This window comes from Strigops habroptila, chromosome 9 (genome assembly GCF_004027225.2).
Source record: "Strigops habroptila isolate Jane chromosome 9, bStrHab1.2.pri, whole genome shotgun sequence".
Taxonomy (NCBI): domain Eukaryota; kingdom Metazoa; phylum Chordata; class Aves; order Psittaciformes; family Psittacidae; genus Strigops; species Strigops habroptila.
In genome coordinates this window covers 37,141,016-37,161,829 of record NC_044285.2, presented here as the reverse complement: position 1 = coordinate 37,161,829, position 20,814 = coordinate 37,141,016, and the positions used below count along the sequence as shown (strand labels likewise).

The 20,814-nt window shown below is 37.8% G+C and overlaps 1 protein-coding gene across 1 annotated transcript in view; it reads right to left on the bottom strand.

Moving 5' to 3' along the window:
- The window catches only part of DACH2 (dachshund family transcription factor 2), a 293,462-nt gene that overhangs the window by 86,840 nt on the left and 185,808 nt on the right, over nucleotides 1-20,814 (bottom strand). Inside the window, 1 exon segment of the mRNA XM_030497302.1 lies at nucleotides 12,982-13,113. Within this exon segment, the coding sequence (XP_030353162.1) occupies nucleotides 12,982-13,113 (132 nt within the window).

Below are 20,814 nucleotides of genomic sequence, written 5' to 3'. Positions count from 1 at the left end.
TGCCCCATTAGTAATTGAATATACAGCTCTCATACAGGTATGCTAGAAGTTTCACTAGCCCCAAAGTCTCACATCTCCATCCTTACAGAGCATCTTCTTAAAAAGAAGAATCTATTCTCATTTTTATATTGTACAAATGTAGAACAGACACAAAACCACCCTAATTTTCTAGGTTTTAAATATCAATGCATTTAAATATTTATTTAAATATCAATGCATATTTAAATATCAATGCATGTCTGATCTTAAAGGCAAGCTCAACATTTATGTCTTGTCTTGGTGATAAAGTTCATGAATACATAATGAGAGTGGAACAACTCTGCTACTGATTAAATGTCAAAAAAGGTTTTATTGTCAAATATACTGTAAATACAGAAGATATACAACAAAGCATTAATTGCAGATGGCTCTGTACAGCTTAAAAAATGTACATGGTCTGAACAGGAAATGTTGACTTTCAGTTTCAACTATCAATTATAATTTACCATCAGAATGTACCTCCAGTCAACCTGTAAGATAGAATGAACTATAAAATGGCCAAAAGGAACTGAATGAAATGCTTCACATTCATGGGCAGATGTTAGCACATTAAGAGTCTATATCATAAGCATATATGGCGGAATCAACCAGTCTACCCAAAATTCTGCCTCTTTATCAGAATTTATCTAAACCTTTGTGAACATTTAAGAGAGGTATAATGTGAAAATTTGGTCAGGACAGACAAAAGGCTGGAACAGCCATCCTTACAGATTCAGAACAGGGTTTGGCTGCCTGTATAGCTCTTCTGCAAAAGAAAAAAGATTAAAGTAAAGCAAAGTAAAGTAAAGTAAAATAAAAATATCTAGCATCTCCAGTAGACTGCAGGTGAACACAAGTCTGCAGTATCCAGCTTCCAGGAAATGCCAGGAGCATTAAGAGTTTCACACAGTTATACAGGATAGCTGTATGTATGACTGGGATAAATTCTTTCTCCCTGTGCTGTTCTACATTGCTGCACTGAGCACTGGCATGGCCTTGAACTGGAGCCTGGTGCTGGGCTGGGAACCGGAAGGATATGAATCACCTGGAGGAAGGCCAGACGAGGGCAATGAGAACTGACCGGGGACCTAGAAAATCATCAGTATGAGGCATGTTCAAAAGAGCAGGTTTGTTGAATGCAGGGAAGGGAAGACAGCTAGGAGACTCACTAATAGTCTTCACTAGATAAAAGACATGTTCAGCAATATAAGAGAATACCCACAGTGTACAGAACAAGAAGGAAAGACTGTAACGAGGAAGACTTAGGTTAAACGTTAGGAAAACTGGGCATGACTAGTAAGCCTATAGAATTTCTAAACTCAAGCTGGACAACTATGAGTCAGGCATGACGCTGGCAGAGTTCATGCTTCATTGAGAGTGCAGATAAGAAAACAAGTCTGAAAGTGCTGTTTTCCTATGATCCTGAACACTGCAAACTGCAAGAGAGAGATGGGATCCAGGGGAAGTGCCAAACTGCAGGGTCAAACGGCCCACCCTGAACTTGCCCTGCCACTGCTAAACTACATCTGCTCTCTGACCTAGATGTGTACACTGCAACACAATACATCGCAGGGTACAGCCTAGAGTGTTTATCCACAACATAAGATAGTTAATCCTACATTATGGTGTCTTCTTCAGCTCCAAGAATGGTAGGTAAAGTAAGGTAAAGCCTTACCTACTCTTCAAGAAAACATCATGGTTTAAGAAGATGCTGCTATTCTAAAACCATGAGGTGCATGCTTCCTGTGCCTGCCAAGACAAAACGTGTATCTGCAAAAACTAATACACAAACTGGCCATTCTAAAATACATATTAGTTAGCTGATAACATAATATTGCTTACATCTCCAAGACAATAAACACATTAAGATGGTATGTGAAACATGTACTAAAAATCCATGCATTTTCCCTGTAGATTACAGACAAATGAGTAGCTTCAATTATATGGTGCCAACAAGATTTTCTTCTCCATGACTAAATGGACCAGGTTTTAATATTCTTCAGTGATCTTATTAATTTAAATTAAGCTTCTAAGGAATTAAGAGAGTTTCATTTGAGAAAAAGATGTCACAACCATGGAAATTAGAGACTTCTAACACACACTGGTGATAAAAGCACATTTACTCATGGTCCGAGACAACATTGCTGGTCTTTCTTAATTGTAACTAGAATGATCTGATAAATTGCTGCTCTTGTATACAGTTAGGGGTTGGGTTTTTTTATAAGGAGCTAAAAACACAGACTACCCACCTGTATCTATTTTTAATTTGGTAATGACTGTACTTGCTAAAATTCTACCAAAATGTCACTCACAGCTTTGGATTCCAGCTTTTTTAAAACAGAATATGGAGCAGAAAGCATAACCTATTATGCAAAACTGTCAGATGCTTACTTTTTAAATCACAGAAATAAATGCATATTCCTGATTCTCTTACGGATAAAAACTTCGTTAAAGGAAAACAAAACTTGAATATAACTATTCAAGATAGCCACAGTACTCTAAAAAAAGCAGCAAGGTTCTGATCTGTGTATGTCCCGTTTATCCATGTACTCCCTACTTCAGAACTAAGGGATGCCTCTTACTTTGTGGGTGCAAGTAAAGGCAGATTACTTGAGACGACTGTGACTTCTGTCTCATCAAATTCACAAATCAGCTAGACATTTAAACAGCGCCAACTGTTGCAAGTAAAACTGCTATCGAATCTCAGCTGCAAAAATGTCAGTTCAGGGCACCCTGCAAAAGCTAGTATTGAATCCTTAACTAAAAGCCCACATTATTAAAATGGGGTTTTTGGATTAATGCTACTCTTTTGAGTGAGAAAATATTCCAAATGATCACACCACAAACATGTCCTACCTCAAACATAAATTAGCTGTATGTTAGGGGAGTTTTTTAAAAAATCTGATTAAAATTGTAATTCATGAGACTCCTGCTGTTGGCAGCTGTATCACTATCAATGACATCCTTTGGGGGACTCTCAGCATGTGTCCTGCATCAAAGGTAATATGGCATTTTTCATCTTAACTTACATATGCCTTAACAAGAACAAGAATGCTCCAGATTTTATAATGCAATTAAAATATTAAAATACATTTTATTGTTAAAATATCATTAATGCGAGATTGAAGTTGACTCACTAATATTAACAAAGGCAACTATCACCAATACTTGCTTTTCCTAACATACTGGAATTCTTTACGTACTGGCTGCCTTACATCCTTATACACTGAAATGGGAAATTAAACCACATTGGCTAAGCATGCTAATACACCACAGTGTTTAAACAAATATGCTACTTTGTGCAGAATGACAGGCAGACGAGATTTTGTTGAAACTGAGTACATACAAGGACCTAAAAAAAGAAAGAAAAATGAGAGGACAGGACATATGGTACTTCACTGTTCTTGTTCTGTGATAGAACTGTGGAAAATCTGCAAATCGCTAAGCGTACTTCTTAGCATTTTGGGTATCCCTAATCACCAGAGTTCATCTGATCACCACTTGATGGTTCCTGCTCCCAAGACTGCTTCTGCTTTCATCCGAGAACGGTTTAACACAAAATACATTCCAGAGAGTTAGATCTGGAGCACACTTATCCCTTCCCTTGCCCACTAAGCATCAAGACCAGAAAGGTGGAGACACCTGGAGATGCCTTCTCCCCCTGTGCCTGCCTGCAGAGCTCAGCTCTGCTTCCCAACTGGCAGGACAGTACCCTTCACACCACGTCCTTCACCAGCTGCAGAGCCTTCTACAATGTCTTGGCTAGAATGATTTTTTCCTTTTAATGCACCGTGCATCTAATCTGTATTGGTCTTAATAAAAAATTATACTGAAAGTGGAAGATGTCCCCGCTCATGGCAGGGGGATTGTAACTAGATGATCTTTAAGGTCCACTCCAATCCAAACCATTCTAAGTCCTAAAATTGGCACATTTCTGATAAGTATCACTCCGTACAGCGCTATAGCAGTTCCTGTGCCTTGCAGAGAACAGCCAGTGAGAGATACTTTTGAGCAACCCGCTTTCCTTGACCATGAGTACCTGCTGCCACTAACAAATGTGAAAGTTACAGCCAAGGAAAAAACTTAGCCTTGGCTCTACAGTGGCCCAAATGATTTATGACACCAAGACCTAGTCAAGAGGACTAGTACTCTGAAGGGACTGTGTGAGCTCAGCCTGCACTCACATGTTCTGTGCCCACTCCTAATTACTTCATTTGCGACTGTAAAAGTATTTTAACAGACAAAATTAATTATTTTGAATAATCCTTCTGAAATATGATATGCATTTTAATTGTACGCACCCTATCATTAATTAAAGCTCCCTACCTTTTGGTGCATTAATTCAAAGATCATATCAGTGACAAAGCGACAATTATAAGACTGTTTACTAAAATTAAAGTGAAAAGGTTAATGTACTCTTGTGATACACTTAAGTAATGCTAAAATGTTTTCATTTGAGTTTTTACTAGACATTATTTTTCTACTCTTTAAAATCAATCTCTTTGTTCCAGGAACACATTTCCTGTCAATAAAATGAAAAATGATATAGATTTAGGAGGATAGTGGTCTCAGCGTAGCATCTCTCATATTATTATTCCAGTATCATCTGTTACAAAGTAAGACCAATTCCCACATCTAATTACAAACAGGATTTCAGAGTCATTAAACAAAATACATTTCCATTAGTGATGCTGTAAGAAGATAGGGGAAAAAATGAAGATTAGTTCATGCTGCACCTCTGTTTTTCAAGCTTTGAAGATTTAGACCTCTGCACTCTAAGAGTATAAATTTGTAAAGGATCTGAAAGGTGGCAGACATGTGAAAGCTCTCGATTCTATGCAGTTTAGCCATACCATTTGCATTTTGTCATTAGTTTATCTTTTGCTGCACTTTGTTCTGATAGTAGATATGGCAAGAATCTAAAGAGGTTGTTTGTGATTACATTGTGTGCACCCAGAGGTGTATTATTCGGCATTAGGAAGGGGTTTTTTTAATTGGTATGAATCTTGATTTTTCTATATTTAATTTGTTCCAGCAAAAGTTAGGAATCATTGTACAAAATTCTGTCTTTATGAAAAGGAAAAAAAAAACAAAACCAAAACTACTTTATGCTCTGGAAAAAAGAAACATTAGATCTTTGACTTCAAATAAGGTAACAGCCAAAGTATACTGAGGAAGCAGATTGTGTGATATGTTTAACTGTTGAAATATAAACTTACAAGTATATCTATATTCCCCATTCATAAATGTTTAGCAGCATCTAATTGTCACAAAAGTATTTAAAATTTACCCTAGAGAATTACCCACTCAAAAAGCATTTACACAAACTGGAGCTTAAACATTGAATAAGAAGTTTTCTGAAAAGAAGTCTATCTAAGATAATACCTACGTTTGCTTGATCTCTCAAAGTTTACATCATCTTATGATGTTATAAAAACATCGATTCCATCGTATGTTAGACAAGCATCAAAAATCTGAAACAGAAATCCCTCTCAAATAAAAAGTTGCCCCACAGTTACAGAGAAAAGCACAGAGAATTTCATTTCCAGAAGTGTTCTGAAGATTTCCTTTATTAGTTTTAAAACTAAAGCCAGAGCTACCTCATATTTCTCAGAATTGGGTGTCAGTCAATCCAAATACGTAAATATTAGATGATGAAACAACATACATACATTTATGTATGAATCATGTATGTTTACTATATTTACATACATATTTAGATGTATAAGAATACTTTTTTAAAAGACAGTTAAAGTACTCACACACATTCTATAGCTAACTGCTTAAGAATCTAAAATGTGACCTTAAAACAGGCTGCAGATAAACAAACTCACTTTTGTACTCCACTGCAACTGTGGTGCACTAAAACATGCTAAAATTCTCGGCATTAAATCCTGCCCAGTGGCAGAGTAACACAGCAGAAAGAGACCACTGATAATTCACTCTCCAAACCTCCCCTCCCCCCCAATTTGCCAAACCAAAAAGATACATGTGCATTTTGTTTCCAAGCTTCACACATGGAGACTGGATTTTCAGCATAATTGAGAGGGCCCATGAAAGCCATGACCATTAGGAAGAAACAGAAGAGAATAAAGCAGAATACAAACAAGGTACAAACGAACCAAATGGTTTATCACTTCCTGGCTAATATTTGAGGAGCTGTATCTTAAAAAAGAAAACATCAACCTTTTCCTCCAGAATTGTCAGTCGGTGGCTCCAGGAAGGCCTCACTTACATTACCTGCAGGGAATTCATTGCACTGTATCATTCGGCAACCATGGAATTTTCTGACAAGCAGCAATAGGTAAAGCTTTTTAAAGCTTCAGCATTATGTGAATGTTTCCATTCCTTCATTCTATTTTCACTGAGTAAAAAAGCTTACAATTTCTTGCAAGTGGGTTCAAGAAACTTCCAAGAAACGACACCTCCACACCTATGGTGGAAGTGCATCCTGAGAGTCACTGAGTTTCATCACTAAACAAATCTTCTTCAAGTACTATGGTCTTTGGGAAAACACTCCGATGCAGAGCTTGTCCTCACAGCTAGTCACCTATGGAGCCATACGTGCCTTCATTACCTAGAGGAGACTCATCAAACTTCAGCTCCCCCGCCTCTGTGCTGTGAGCCAGCCCTCACAGGAACCAGTGTCTCGTCCAGGGGGTTCAGAAGCTTGGGGATTTTTTCAGACACACACTGTAACATGGCCCAGTGCTATTGCAGTGTCCAGTCTTCCCAAAGAAATGCATCTCAGACTGAGAGGCTGAACAGGAGCCATGAAGTGCTCTGAACTTCTTTCTGGTCTCCAGGAGATCTTTTAGGGTCTGTCTCTGCATGAGACTGACCATCATTTCCTACCACCCAGCCTGGTCCCATCAGATGTGTAATACATGCTATACCATGAGCCATACCCACAAGTACAACGTCATCTGCATGCTTGAGGAAAAAAGGCACATCAAAAGTTTCACCCTCTTTCCTACCCATCCTACCTACCCCAGTGCTCAATCCATTCATGTCTGCGGGCTGTGGACCAGTAGCTCACTGCCCTTCACCATTCGGTGAAGAAGGATGTCTACTTAGCCACAACTTCCAGCATGAAAAGCAGGTATTTTCACACTCACCATGACCATCGCATGTGTGTGTCTAAAGAAATAGCACAGATGTCTCAATTGTTAGGATGAAATGTTCTAATGCATCTGCTACGGCTGGAGTCAAACAGGCAGAATTTTTAGATGAGGTGGCACAGAAAACAAAACATATTAAATTTTCTCTTACTTCAAGACTGTATATGTTCCTCCTGGAGAAAGGACAATTAAAGAAAATTAAATGTATGCTTCAGTAGCTTTTCAATTGATTCTAAAAATATTAACAGTAGTTTTGACTGGTTATATTTTTAAAATGGCATGAATGTTTTGTATTCATTAAATAAAATTATCATCTTTGAAACAATAACTCTCTACTCATGTAACAAAAATACTTGCTTTAACAACAGGAAAAATGACTTCATGAAGTCTGCAAAGCACTCGAGGATTAAAAAAATCTGTTCTCTGGTCTTGTCATTTTTACTCTTACAATAAAATAACAGCCTCGGCATCCTGCTTTTTTGAATAAAAGTCCTACCTCTTTTGACTTTTCAAGCACTTGAAAATTTTAAAAGAGAAAAACTAAAAAATGCTGACCGTGTAATAGCTGGGTATTCATGGTGGGTGGAGAACATGAAAGGTTACAATATGGATCTGTGCCTACGCGTTTCTTTTCAACTTGAGCAGCATCCTCCTGCTTCTGCTAACTCGGCAATCATACAGCTGACAGATTTCTGGGTTTTCTAAATAATGCATGGGATTTTCTTTTAACATGTCAGTGCAAAAGTATCAATTCTGCCCCTGTGTCGTTTGTGATGCTGATTTTCCTTGACAGCATTCCATTAAACCAATGAGTTTTTTCCCTCCTGATGGTTCCTTAAATATTCCTCTGAGTGATGTATTTGTGGTTTTTTAAACAGATTGTGAAGGATGTTTGCATTTGTGAGAAAACTGCATGGCAGGTACTGAAGGGAAAAAAGGATTAAAAGATAACACTCCCCCCCCCATGAAGAGCTTTTTCTCTGATCCTCATATGCCAAAAGCTGGGGTGTTTTTCCTTTCTTTTCTGCCTAACTTAGCTCCTTGTCTGGAAATTAAGCAACAAGACTCTACATACAGAATAACATTTTGACTTCCTAAGGAAATACCACCGAAACACTTAGTACTGTTTGATATCTCTCCTGGGAAAGCAAAACACATTTATTAAATCATGCATGCTAACTCCAAAAGCCAAGAGAAGGAAATAACTGCTTTATTCTTTGCACTGAGGTTTTGAACAAACAGGTACTGTCAGGGACAGCTATGCGCTGATCCTTCTTTGCTTACGCAGCTTACAGGATGTTCAGGTAATATCACCAATACTGCGCTTTGCAATCTATCCTTCACATTGCACTTCTATCACATATTTGTACAAATTACCTGCTGCCATGCTATTAAAAAAAACCCCATCTCTGATTTCGAATAAGTTTCCAATTTCCCTAGGCAATTATATGCTAATTTCCACAATACACATCGCCTAATTTTAATATTGCATGATGATGAAACGGATGATCTTTATAAACACTTTTGTGCAACCAGAGAGGTTTTGTTTTGTTTTATTTCTATAGAACACCAAAACTGATTACATGGCTGGACTTCGAAAGATCTGCATATGCATCCATCATACCTGGCTTCAGCTGCCAGCTTCAAACTTGTGATCTTCCTCATTTTCCAAAGTGGTATATGAAAGGCACATATTATTTGTCATGCTTTATAGCATGACTTACCTTAGCTATAGCAACCCTCTGGACTCAGGGCAACACACAGATGTGTGCACTGACTGCCGCCGTCAAACCATCTCATCTCCAAGGATTCACATAGAGTAGCCAAAAAGGAAAACAGGCTTATGAAAGACTTATGGCCACTGGAAATTCCAGAGGGATTAATTTCTCCCACCTGTGGTTCCAACTAGGTGGTTCATGAAATTCAACCTTCTTTCCCAAATCCTACAATAAGATGGAGACAGACACTAAGCCATAAGGAACAGCTAGCACAGATCGGCTGGACTTCGGGGCCAGATAACCTATACTGCCAGATTAAATATGAGGGTTTTCAACTGCCTGAGAAGTTTGCTTCAACACTTCATATGATGAGTAGGAAGGTGCAAACAAATCTCTTTCTCTTCCGCACAGAGAGTGGAAGGAGCACATTAGTGTTCAAATGTATAACAACATTCCTCACAGCACTGTGAACTAATGCATTACTTCAATTAAAAAATACGTGCATATTTTTTGGTTGTTTCGTACATTTTTTCACAGTTTCAGTATTGTTTCTTGCAGCATTTTTTTTTTTTTTAATAAGTTACTTAGAATATTCCAGCACTAAACTCCACCACTACTGAGATGATTACTGTAATATCAGAAAAAGGAGGTAGGTAGAACCTGATGGCAAAAGCATACCATCTGGAATAGAAGCAGGAAAGAAGTGGCACATTTGCTCCCCACTGCCTTAGACACACTTGTAAGACTCAGTTCCACACCTGTAATTTCCTAGAGGACAATACATCATACGAGGAATTTTAGTCAGTGATCCTGAGAGTTAAAGATCAGATTTTAAATGGATAGCATGAATTCTGGCTTCAAATAAAGAAATTCTTGAAAGATTTCCATTATCATAGGTGCACACACAGAGAGAAAGAAACTACAGAAGTGACATTCCAGTCACTACGAAAGAAGCAAATCCAAAATTATTTCATACTGACTTCGAAAGATACAGATGGGGAATGAAATTAATCTGACAAGACATCCTCACCACTTTTTTATTACATTAAAGGCCTGTATATAATGACATACTTCCAAAAAATCTGGCAATAAAATTTCAGAACTTAATACAGATCAACTACATTTTTGATTCAAAACATGCAACAGCAAAAGAGACAATTCCACCCATCTATCAGACCACAGAACGAGGAGGAAGGCATATATCCTAATGTGAAATACTTGGTGGTGTGTATCTTTTGCTTGCCAAAGGAAGTCAACGTGCAAGACTGGGGTAAAAACCCACCAATCTCTGTAGCTGTGTTCTTTTAAGTAAAACTGCAACCCTGAAAGTCTTTGTTACAGTAGAAAGAAAAAAAACATAATCAAAGGAAGCAAAAGGTCCTCTGCTCTGTGTAACTATATTTCTGATTTGACAGCTACAATTATAATCATTCAGACATCTATTTCCCACAAACTCTCCACAGCCATAACCTTTAGTGATTAATTATAAAGTTCCAGGAGCAATAGTACACAGACTAATTTCCTAAAACAATAAAAGACAGAATTTCTCATTTGGAGCTAAATGAAACACGAACAGGTTGTTATTCATGCTGAAATCTAGATGCAGAGTCATGTTGCAGCCATTACAGAAGCTATTAAACACAACCTCAAATCAAAGAAACTGTAGGTCTCTCTCCTAAAATAAAATGCTTGTCTCACTTATGAGGCTTCTGACTCCTTTGCTCTGTTCTTTTTTACCTCTTCTTGGTAAAAAAATTTCAAAATTCCATTTTCTCTCTCATTTCACATCCCCATTCCGGGTTTAATAGTCATTTAAACTGCAAGAGTCTAGAGCAAAACAAACAGTTGGTAAAGGTTTCATGCACACAGACTTATCATGGTGTTCTCTTCTCAGCGAATCAAAGTTATAACATGTGCATTGACTTCTAAACAAAATGGCCACTCTTTACACCCCACCTCACTCTCCAATGAATTTTCTGTAGTGAATATTTCATAATTCCTCAGTTATTTTGTACAGTGAGCGGTATAGTTAAGTTTTACATTCCATTCATTTTGTTGTTTTGGGGGGTTTTTTTGACACATCCTGCTGTACCTTCTGAATGTAAATCTTTAAAAAATGATCCTCCAGTACATACAGAAGCCATGCATTAAAAAAGTGATCCTAATGCTGCCCTTGCAGATACTGAAAAGAGGGGAAATTGTGATTTTTAGTATGATTAGTAGTAGTTCTTTTTGTTAAGGATTTTTCCTTCTGTCTGCAAGCAACTTGATCCAGCAAATTTGCTCTTGGCAATTTTACTCAATTAGGCAATGAAAAGAATTGAGAAAAGATCTTTACATAACTGACACCATATCCTTATCCTTGGGCCCCCACTGGAACTTCAGCTAAAGTCAGCAGGAATTTTTCCAAATATTTAAATTGGTATTGAGTCAGTTATAGAACTCATTGAATTGCTAAATCTCAGAGAGCCTTCATTTAATATGCATACTCTTGACGTACTGTCGAAAAGCTGGTATGATAGTCCCCTATAAAACTTGTCAACGAGGTACCTAAAATAATAATATGAATGTACTCTGGTTTCTCACCAAATGAAGTATACAAATTTTGCCATATCAGGTAACACATGAAACCATGAACATTCCGATTAGCAAGCTTTTGAAACCCTTAATACTAACAGTACATCTTTTCTGTATGAAGCTGCCTTGCTTTTCTATACGAATTCTACCTTCAGTCATATTTCTCAGCATTCAGTGAAACTTCGTAGTTCATTTTGAACCATATACAGAATATAAGAGTTACACAAACTAAATAAGCTTTCTCAGTGCTTTTTTTCTGAATTCAATACACACTAAGTAATTAGGGTCTGAGAGGTGAATAAGAAATACATATCCTACATAACAGAAAGCTGGGGAAGGGTTTAATGCATGAATTCAAAGCCAGCTTTCTTCAATACAGATGAGTACACAAAATTAGCAAGAGGCAATACCACTTTCGGAAAGACTGCTTTGTGCATAATTTGTCATGAATTCAAAGTTATTCCTTTAGAAAATGAGTCTAAGACCTCCCAGCTGCTGCTTTATTGGTCTAATAAATTACCATCTTGATGGTACAATGCATATACACTATACCCCATCCAAGCAAGCAAACCGTTAGAGCATCTTCATCTTGAGACGCATGTGTGACTTCAGAGATGTGTGAATGCCAATGGGAGATGTGAACGCAGTGAGGGATTACACAATGCCTCTGTTCTTGAATTGAAAATGAAAACAAAGGATGTGCAAGTTTCCAAAATGGTAAGAGTGCATAGTAGGATTGTTTATGTCGAAAAAGTGAGTCCAAGTGAAACAGCCCAACAAGGGTAGGTATCTAACAACTCTCTGAGACAAAAAAGATTTCTTATTCTAGGTTCTCTACACAATCCAAGTAAAAATCTCTTCTATACATCTGAAAAGGACATTAGAATAAACAAAGAAGATATCCTCTTCAAAGTATTAGTTTCTTACTTAAACTCTGAACCCTATTCTTGTGTAGCTGGGACTCGGGGAGCTTAGTTCGAGTTTATACTAATGCTTACAGAAGTATAGACTGAACGTGTGTCCAGTGTCAGTGCCTTCTACCCCAGGTTATTCCAGCCAGGTAGGCCATAACAAATATTTATCACGACTCTCCTTCATAGCTGTGGTTTGCAAACATCCATACAAGGAAAGAACAAAATGCAGAAAAGCCAGAGAGTTGGAAATTTAGCATTCCCTACTTTACCTTTCTCCAGTGAACTGTGGAACTCATTATGAGTTCAACAACCTAAAGTTTTGGAAACTTTCCATCATTTACAGGAAAACTCTAGCCTCGCTGTATTACTGCCAGTAGAGAAGTCTTTTGTTGGTACAAATATATTTAGGGAACAGTTTAAAATGTCTGCATTCTAATATAATGAAACCAATCCTTCACCAGTATTTTTCAAAAATTAATGAGGACGGCTGTTAGGAGGAAAACCGGAGGAATACTGCAGGAACGGGTGCAGGAATTTTGATTTGACACTGGCAGAGCAAAGCTTACAAAATAAAAGAGCACACGAATTTGAGATAGATTTTTGCTTTTGTTTCCCATGCACAGCATTACTTACCTGCATTTGAATTGAGCTCTTCATTTTCTGACTCTGTTCCATTTTGACTTCCGCTTCCATGAAGGCTATTCATTGCCATAAGTTTCATTTTCTGTAACTTCATAGCCTCTGCCATGGCAGCCGCTGTCAGACCTGGAAAAATATAAATAAATAAAATGCACCATCATGCCACACAATGCAGCACTGAAAAATAGGAAGAACAAAACAATTCCTTCCAGTAAGGAGAACTCACATAAACTCAATACACATTGTTAGTCAGTTATGAAATGTTACTCGGGACACTACTTTTACTTCAAAGTAGAGTTATTTCAGTACACCACTCTAAGGATATTTTTTTTTACTTTTTTCCTGTTTCTGTTTCTTTTTTTTATAACATGTCTAACATACCAAAATATTTATTTAATGGTAGCCCTTTTGATTATACTTTTACATATCATTTCCATTTCACTTTGATCATTTCGTCACTTTGATCACTTCCTGGTTGACTTATTTAGCTGCTACAAAATTTCCAAGTACACGAGGTGAGACACAGCATTCCCTAATTTCAACAGTTCAAAGCCAATTAACCTGGAACAATCAGTGCTGTACTATTATATTATAAATCCAAGTATTATTTTCTCTTTTTCTGATGTCGGTTGGTTGGGATTAATATTATTGTTACTGGAAAATATTACATTGGAAATGTTAGACAAGTAGAATATGGGTAATTACAAACTCAAGCCCACCTTTAAGAGACCATTAATACCAGCACAAATTTACAGAATTAAGGGGGATTAGTGGCAGAAGATTTTCCAGTGACTAAAACCCTATTAATTTCCAATAGTAAAAGGAGTAGAGCAGTGCCAGGCTACAAGTTACCATCATGAGCATGTTTTTATTATTTTCATTTCCACTATCTTTTTTTCATAAAAGTAAAATTTTAAAATATTATCATTTGACTTGGTCTGCAGGAGGCCAGATTTTCTTCCAAACAGTATCAAATCTTTTACTCTGGGCAAGATATGACTGGAAATACCTTACCTGAAGTTCATCTCTCTTGCAGGAAAATACAGGGGCTAAGGCTATGTAACCAGAAAGATCTCTACGGGTATAACTGTTTGTTTATTCAGTTATGCATTAAACAGATTTACTGTCTTCCTCTCGGTATAGCAGGGAGTCATTTTTGTCATTTGTAAAAATGCAAGCTAAATACTCCATATCAGCTATCTTGTGACTGGCTGTGCAAGAGTTCCACAAATTCACTGAACTGCATTTACCAAAAAGCCCATGATTTTTTGTTGGTGGCACATGTTGTATCAACCCACGAAGATTCCATACATCAAAAACCAGAATTAAATAAGGTGCTGTTTCTGCAAAGTCCTGCTTACTGAGAGGTAATCAGATACGGATTAAAGTGAACTAGTAATTTTCACATCCTATACTGCCACATATCCACAAATTAAAATACCTTCGTTAAAAGCTGCTACGAATTTGACATTTAGTTTTAGTTCTGCTGCTCCTATAATAGGCTTCACAGAAGTTCTCATTATATTCAGTAAGCAAGCAACCATAGCCTCCAATTGCATGGAGGAGGGATGTGTATTATCACATATGGATACAGCAATTTGCTTAACTTCAGCAAATATATTCCTGATTACTATCAGGAAGTTGGAAATGAGAGATAAGGAAGCGGGAGTTACACAAGCCCTCTTCTCTCCAGGCTGTCTGTCCCCCTCATCCCATCTTGCCTAGGAGCCTCTCAACATTCACAAAAACGACCTGTAGTTACACACTCCTGTACTCCCAAAGCTCTCATGCCAGACCCAACAAATATTACCTACAGTAATTAGGCATTTATTTTACAGTTTTGTCATTGGTACATGAAAAACTACGTCGATTTCATTATTAATATACACGAAATACAAGCATATAAAAACAATTCCAGAAAATGTTATCAGGAATCTTGTCTTTCAAGATTCATATAAGGCAGCCCTCACTCCATAGAGAAGATCACAATATTGTAACAGTAGTCACTTTTTATTTAAAAATCGGGAGTTTTCTTACTATCCTTTACGTTCTTTTGCAAATGCCACAGAGTTTGTATCAAGCAGATATAAAATCCTGATGCTTAAACTCCTGTTTTTACCAATTCTCCAGCTGACATCACTCACACTTAATCCATCAAAGAACACATCTTCAATGATAAAACTGTTCACACACTTTCTGGAAGAGGTGAAATAGTCTATGAACTTTTCCACTTTTTTCTTAGGGAAAGGAAGCGGGATTGCTCTGAGTGAATTCAATGAGTGAATTTCACATTGTTTTCAGGAAGTTCAAGAAAGAGCATCAGCAGAAGCCTTCTGAGGAATTTACTGGTTTTAAGATTTCCAGGCATTTTGCCTGCCTACCTGCACGGCTGCTTTTTTCCTGCTTATCCCAATAAATTCCAAGTTTTGAGGAACAGCCATCACTAAAGCATTTTCAGAACTTGTACCCACTCACAGCCTACTCTCTTTTCACTTTATACTTCTAATCCATTTGCAAAGAATTCACATTTAAAGGTTACAAAAAAATACAAAGTCTGAACATGAAGTTTTTTATTATAACATTTTATCATTTGTATGTACCCAAATAGGTATAGATGAACCATTACCCCAGTAAGTATTTTCATCTAGGTCAGTATTTATACAGGTTCTTTATACCATAAGTCATAAAATTTTACTTAGTTTAAATATACCAAAGAGTAAAGAAACAGGGAATGGAAAGTAAATTCAGACCTTTAGTAAAATGTTCAGAGAAAAGGCAAGACAAAACCTTATCCAGTGCACTGTATAAAAAACCTCAAACTAACAAAATCCAAAAATCCTACTGAACAGTCATATCAGCACAGTGAAGGCAGAAAGGGTACTGAGAAGCAAACAGAAAACAATAAGCAGAGTCCTAAAATCACCACGATGCCACCTGCAGAAATTAAAGGTAATTATTGTCAGGCATTTTTAGCTCCCTAGCCAGACACAGCTGTCATAAGGACAACAGCCAAAAAACAGTGATGTATCGGAAATCTATGCTGTGCCATCTGCCACACCAAAGTCACTCTACTTCAGCACTAGAAATTTAAAGATTAAAGCACTGTCCTAATGTGGAAAGCCCTGCCTGAAGATCCTCAGCAGTCAGGCATAAACTTGAAACAGATATGGCCAATACTATCTCTAAGCTCAGTATCAGCAAAGTCTATACTCTCACTCACTCCCCAGTCTATACAATTTCTTACTTGAGCTGTGACAGCAACAAAAGCCCCAGAATCTAACTGTACAAGGCACTTTAAAAACAGTGTACTAATGCTTCAGCATTTCTGAAAGCTAATAAAACTGAGGTTAAAGCAAATAGTTTCAGCAGTAAGGGTGTGCTACTGATTGAAATGATGGAAGAAAACGTACAGCAAATCACCCACTGGCATAATCTTCAATTAAGGCTATGGCCATGGCTAACGTTACTGAAGCTACCATTTAATTTAACTATTAATAAAACTCCTTTCTATAATTGACTCCACTCTGGCTAGCTGTAGCTAAGAGGGCTATTCTTCAACTGACTTATCTAAAGATCTACAAAGAACTGAAGAATCATTCCCATCCTCTCAGATGAATCATTATCAGCAGCAGAATCTCACTTAGAGCACCCAGTTTGAAAAATGTGCTTAAAAACGGCTGTGTCGTATACATCTATCCCTCTGCTTTCACCTAAGAAAGGATCACTAGGAAAACCGACATGCTGGATTACACACTTCAAAGCTTCTGGTTTTTTCTCTCCATTTACACTTTAAATTTCCCTTCCTTCAGTTATCTTCTGCCAGCTGTGATCAGTCACCAAACACCCAGGAAATTAACTATGTACCACTTATTATCAAAGACAAACACGCACCACCTTTACCCTAACAACAACAACGGGTGAGTCTCATCACTGTAACCATGATGTGTTTTCCAAACTGCTAGCAGCCATGTGGCCAGTGGAGCTCCTCCTGCCAGCAGTACCCCACAACCCACCATTTGCCTCAGCTGAAAGACGGCAGCTCCACGAAGAGCTGCTGAGGATCTTTGAAAGGCACATCAGTGCTAATGCAGAAACCTCAGAGCCACGTTCTGGGTCAGTCTCTATATATGAATCTCCATTACGCTTGCGTAACAGATTGTGATGGTGTGTGCTCAGGTACACCTGCATCGTGCATATGGCAAAACAACCAACTGCCATTAGTAATCTTCATTGCGTAATTTCAGTTTTGTCAGGACACTGTGTACTGTCCCTTTGACAAGGCGGCATAACTCTGCTGTACCACACAGGAATTTAGCCCTGAAATAACCGGTCAAGGACACACAAACCAGCACATTTTATGCTCAGGTTGCACTGAAGGACAATTCTCCAATGGTATTCTGAGCCACGGTTAAAATATACCTAAGCACCAAACAGTTTCCAAACTCAGGTTTTTGACCCAAATTAGGACCATGCTCGGCTTACTCAACCTGGCACACCGCATTGCTCTGGGGAAGACGCACTGCTTGTGGGGTGTAGGAGATCGAATAGCCCTGAATGTACTGTGAGGCTTGGTTGCTTCTGTTAGGGCTAAACCCACTGAACACGACTTCTGCTCCAAAAGTCCAGACACCTGTAGTACTGTAGTGCAGAGGGTGTGAACACCAGTCAGGTTTCTCCATCCCTCGTCTGCATCATATTAAAGTTAGTGGTTAATTGTTTACTCAAATATCCCCTATGCAGACAAAAAGACTACTGAGGATTATTCCTCTGCGAAGTCTCAGGAGTTATTTCAACAAAAAACATGTTTACTGCATGGCCCAAAGTTCACAACTCCAAAGTTGTTTGCAGCCTGTCCCCCTCAGGGCCAGTCTCCTAGTAGAGGGCAGCGCTGAACCCACCCACCTCCCGAGCACCAGGACATGAAGGGACAGTGCCTCTTACCTCCAGTGAGCAGCACCATTTACTCATTAGCACATAGCTTCTTGGTGACATAGTAAACCAAAACTCTATCACATTCCCACAGAGAAGTACCTAGGGTGTCTTGCATGCAAGTGAATCCTCCATGTTTAACTAATGTCCAGTCATTGAAAATTGCATTTTGATGGTGAATACAAGGAGTCTGAGCATTTTAAGGTGACCCTGAGTATCTGCTAATCTTGTACTCTAGCTACAGCTATTTTTTCAGTTCCCTGATTAGACTGTGCCCCTCCTTCATATTAGTTTGAAAGCTCTTCTGTCAAAACTGTGAACAAGTAAATTAACTAAAGGAGAACTATGAGTAATCAAATCTTGAGGTTTGCAATTAATTAAATGAAACAGTGAGTCAGTGAACTGAAGAATGGTATTAAAACAAAACATTTAATTAAATTAACAGTCACCACATTGCAATTAATAATATTCAAAAGGAAAAATGAAAACCAGTTTAGCCTCGCCGTATTATTTCAGTCTAACAGTCAGGCATTGTGCATCAGCTTGTCTGTTATTTGCATTCAAAGCTGCTATGGGTCAAGTATGATGTGCTAAAACAGGAATAATGAAACATCTGGTAGTATGAAATGTTAGTATGAGATACCATATTGCAAACAGTGAAAACAATTCTGAAACATCCAATAAATTGGGCCTTAGACGGCTGAAAAGGATTTATTTTCTTTCCCATTTTCTTCAATGTAGAAATTAATTAAAATAGATACATATAATGTACTTTATGTTTTCAGAATGCCCACAGGAATTTACTAATTAATTTAATCATTCACATTCAAAAGGGGAGGTTTCTCTGTAGCCAAAATGAATCATTCTTGTTTAGCACTAAACAGGTAGGTAAAACCCAGCTACTAACACAAAGGACAGTGAAACCAAATTCCTGAATAAGAACGTTAAAAGAAGCAAAGTGTTAGAGCAGTTTTGACACAGGTCCAAACATCTAAGTCTTCTTATTGCAGATTTCTTCCATTTCTGTAAACTGACTCAACTAGAAACTGTAGGAAACTTTTAGCTCTAGTGCATGTTATGCCTTGAACGGTTGCTCAAAGATATCCCGGCTATCATTTCGGGTAAGTCATGATAATCCATCAACATGAAACATTTGAGAGACTTTAAGGAAGGAACTTGGTGAGTAATTGGCCACTGCAGGCAGAGGATGGGATTTCAGCAAAAGCACCATCGCACTAGGCTTTATCATGGGCTAAGTGGTGTGAGTATTCACCCCAGGTCGTGGGAGGACACTTTGAGCCCAGACTGAAATTCATGCTACATCCATTTGACACTGCCAAGCTGAAATGTAGTCAATAACAAAAAAAATGTATTACAACAGCTGAGTTTCCTTCATCTGTTCCAACACCTGCAGCCAGTTGTTCTGATACTACAACCACGGTTTAAAAACATGTTCTTCTTTCCCATTTTTCAACAGGAAAGCACCCCAAACAGCAGGATACAAACAAGCAAAAATCGATTTTTAGAGCAGAAAATTTGGAAGTATTAATACAGTATTCATATAAGTTACATGTTCAAACTGAAAGAGAAAATACAGATAATTCTCTAAACATGTTCATGTACTGAAAGTTCAGAGACTACTGAAGATCATCCTCAGCAAAACATTTCAGACAATAGTTAAAATTTTTGAGTGGCCTAAAATTTTTAAATACCACCACTTGAAAATGTCGAGAAAATTATACTATGGCAAAAGAACCTTCTTGAGGGAGGGGAAAAAACCTGAACAAATATTAAGAGTATTTGTCAGGAATTGTGAGAAGTTCATTTTCCACAGAGAAGTTCCAGTCTGCTCACTTCCGCAGTGAACTGTCACACAGTCGATACTTGAGAGACCTTATTCTTTGCCCTTCTGCAGTCCCTGAATATTCCCCACATAGCTTCCACTGCTGCAGCAGGTAGATAGGGACAGACCTACAGATAGGTCTCTTCATCATACAACCTTGCTTCCCCCACAGGTCAATCGATTCTCTATCATCAACCAGGCAGTTATGCTGGGGAACAAAACAGTTTGTGATAATGTGATTTAAAGACTCTGCCAAATGCTCAAGGGATTGGAATTGGGATTACATAAATGTTTCTGAATTTTTGATGGCTCAGTTCTGCAGTCCTAGTAATTTTTGTTTAACACTGTGTGCTTGCTCACCTTATTTTAAGTCTAAATTATAACTGCATGCAAAAGTTCACATGAGCATAAACAAGATTAAAACCTTTACACATCAAAATGTCCCTGCCACTTCACAGAATAATTCACGTAAGTACCAGGTTGTCATTCCCTTATTTCACACACGTTTACACAGTAGCAAAAGTCCTGATACTTACAGATCTGACTGTTTACTTTAAAATATGGGAAGAGTTTGCTTTCCAGATGCTTTCATCCATATCCACCTCTATTATTTACGTTTCTCACCCTAGTTATAACCTCTGTGTTTTCTATAGCTTAATCTTACCCTCCCTGATATCCATCTGAAAGATTGGAAACATTTTAAACATTAACATCTTCTATCAAGTCTCTGTACCTGAGATATTTCATATCCTTGATCCATATGGAGATATGATGACCTGTCAGATTGCTTGTCTACACCTAAGGGGCTCAGATCAAAGTATATTGAAATTTTAATCCCAAACCTGTGCTTAAACCTGTGTTAACATGAGCACTCATATTCTAGCTGATAGACAGCAATACACTGCTACGTAGCTCACAGATGGCTTCATATCCAGAAAGGTAGCCTTTATCTTATGTCAAACGAAATTGCTGCTTAACTTATTGGAGGGAAACAGAAAAATCAGAACTACAAAGAGCATTGAGAGAGTTACATTAATTTTTTTTCCCTTCATTCT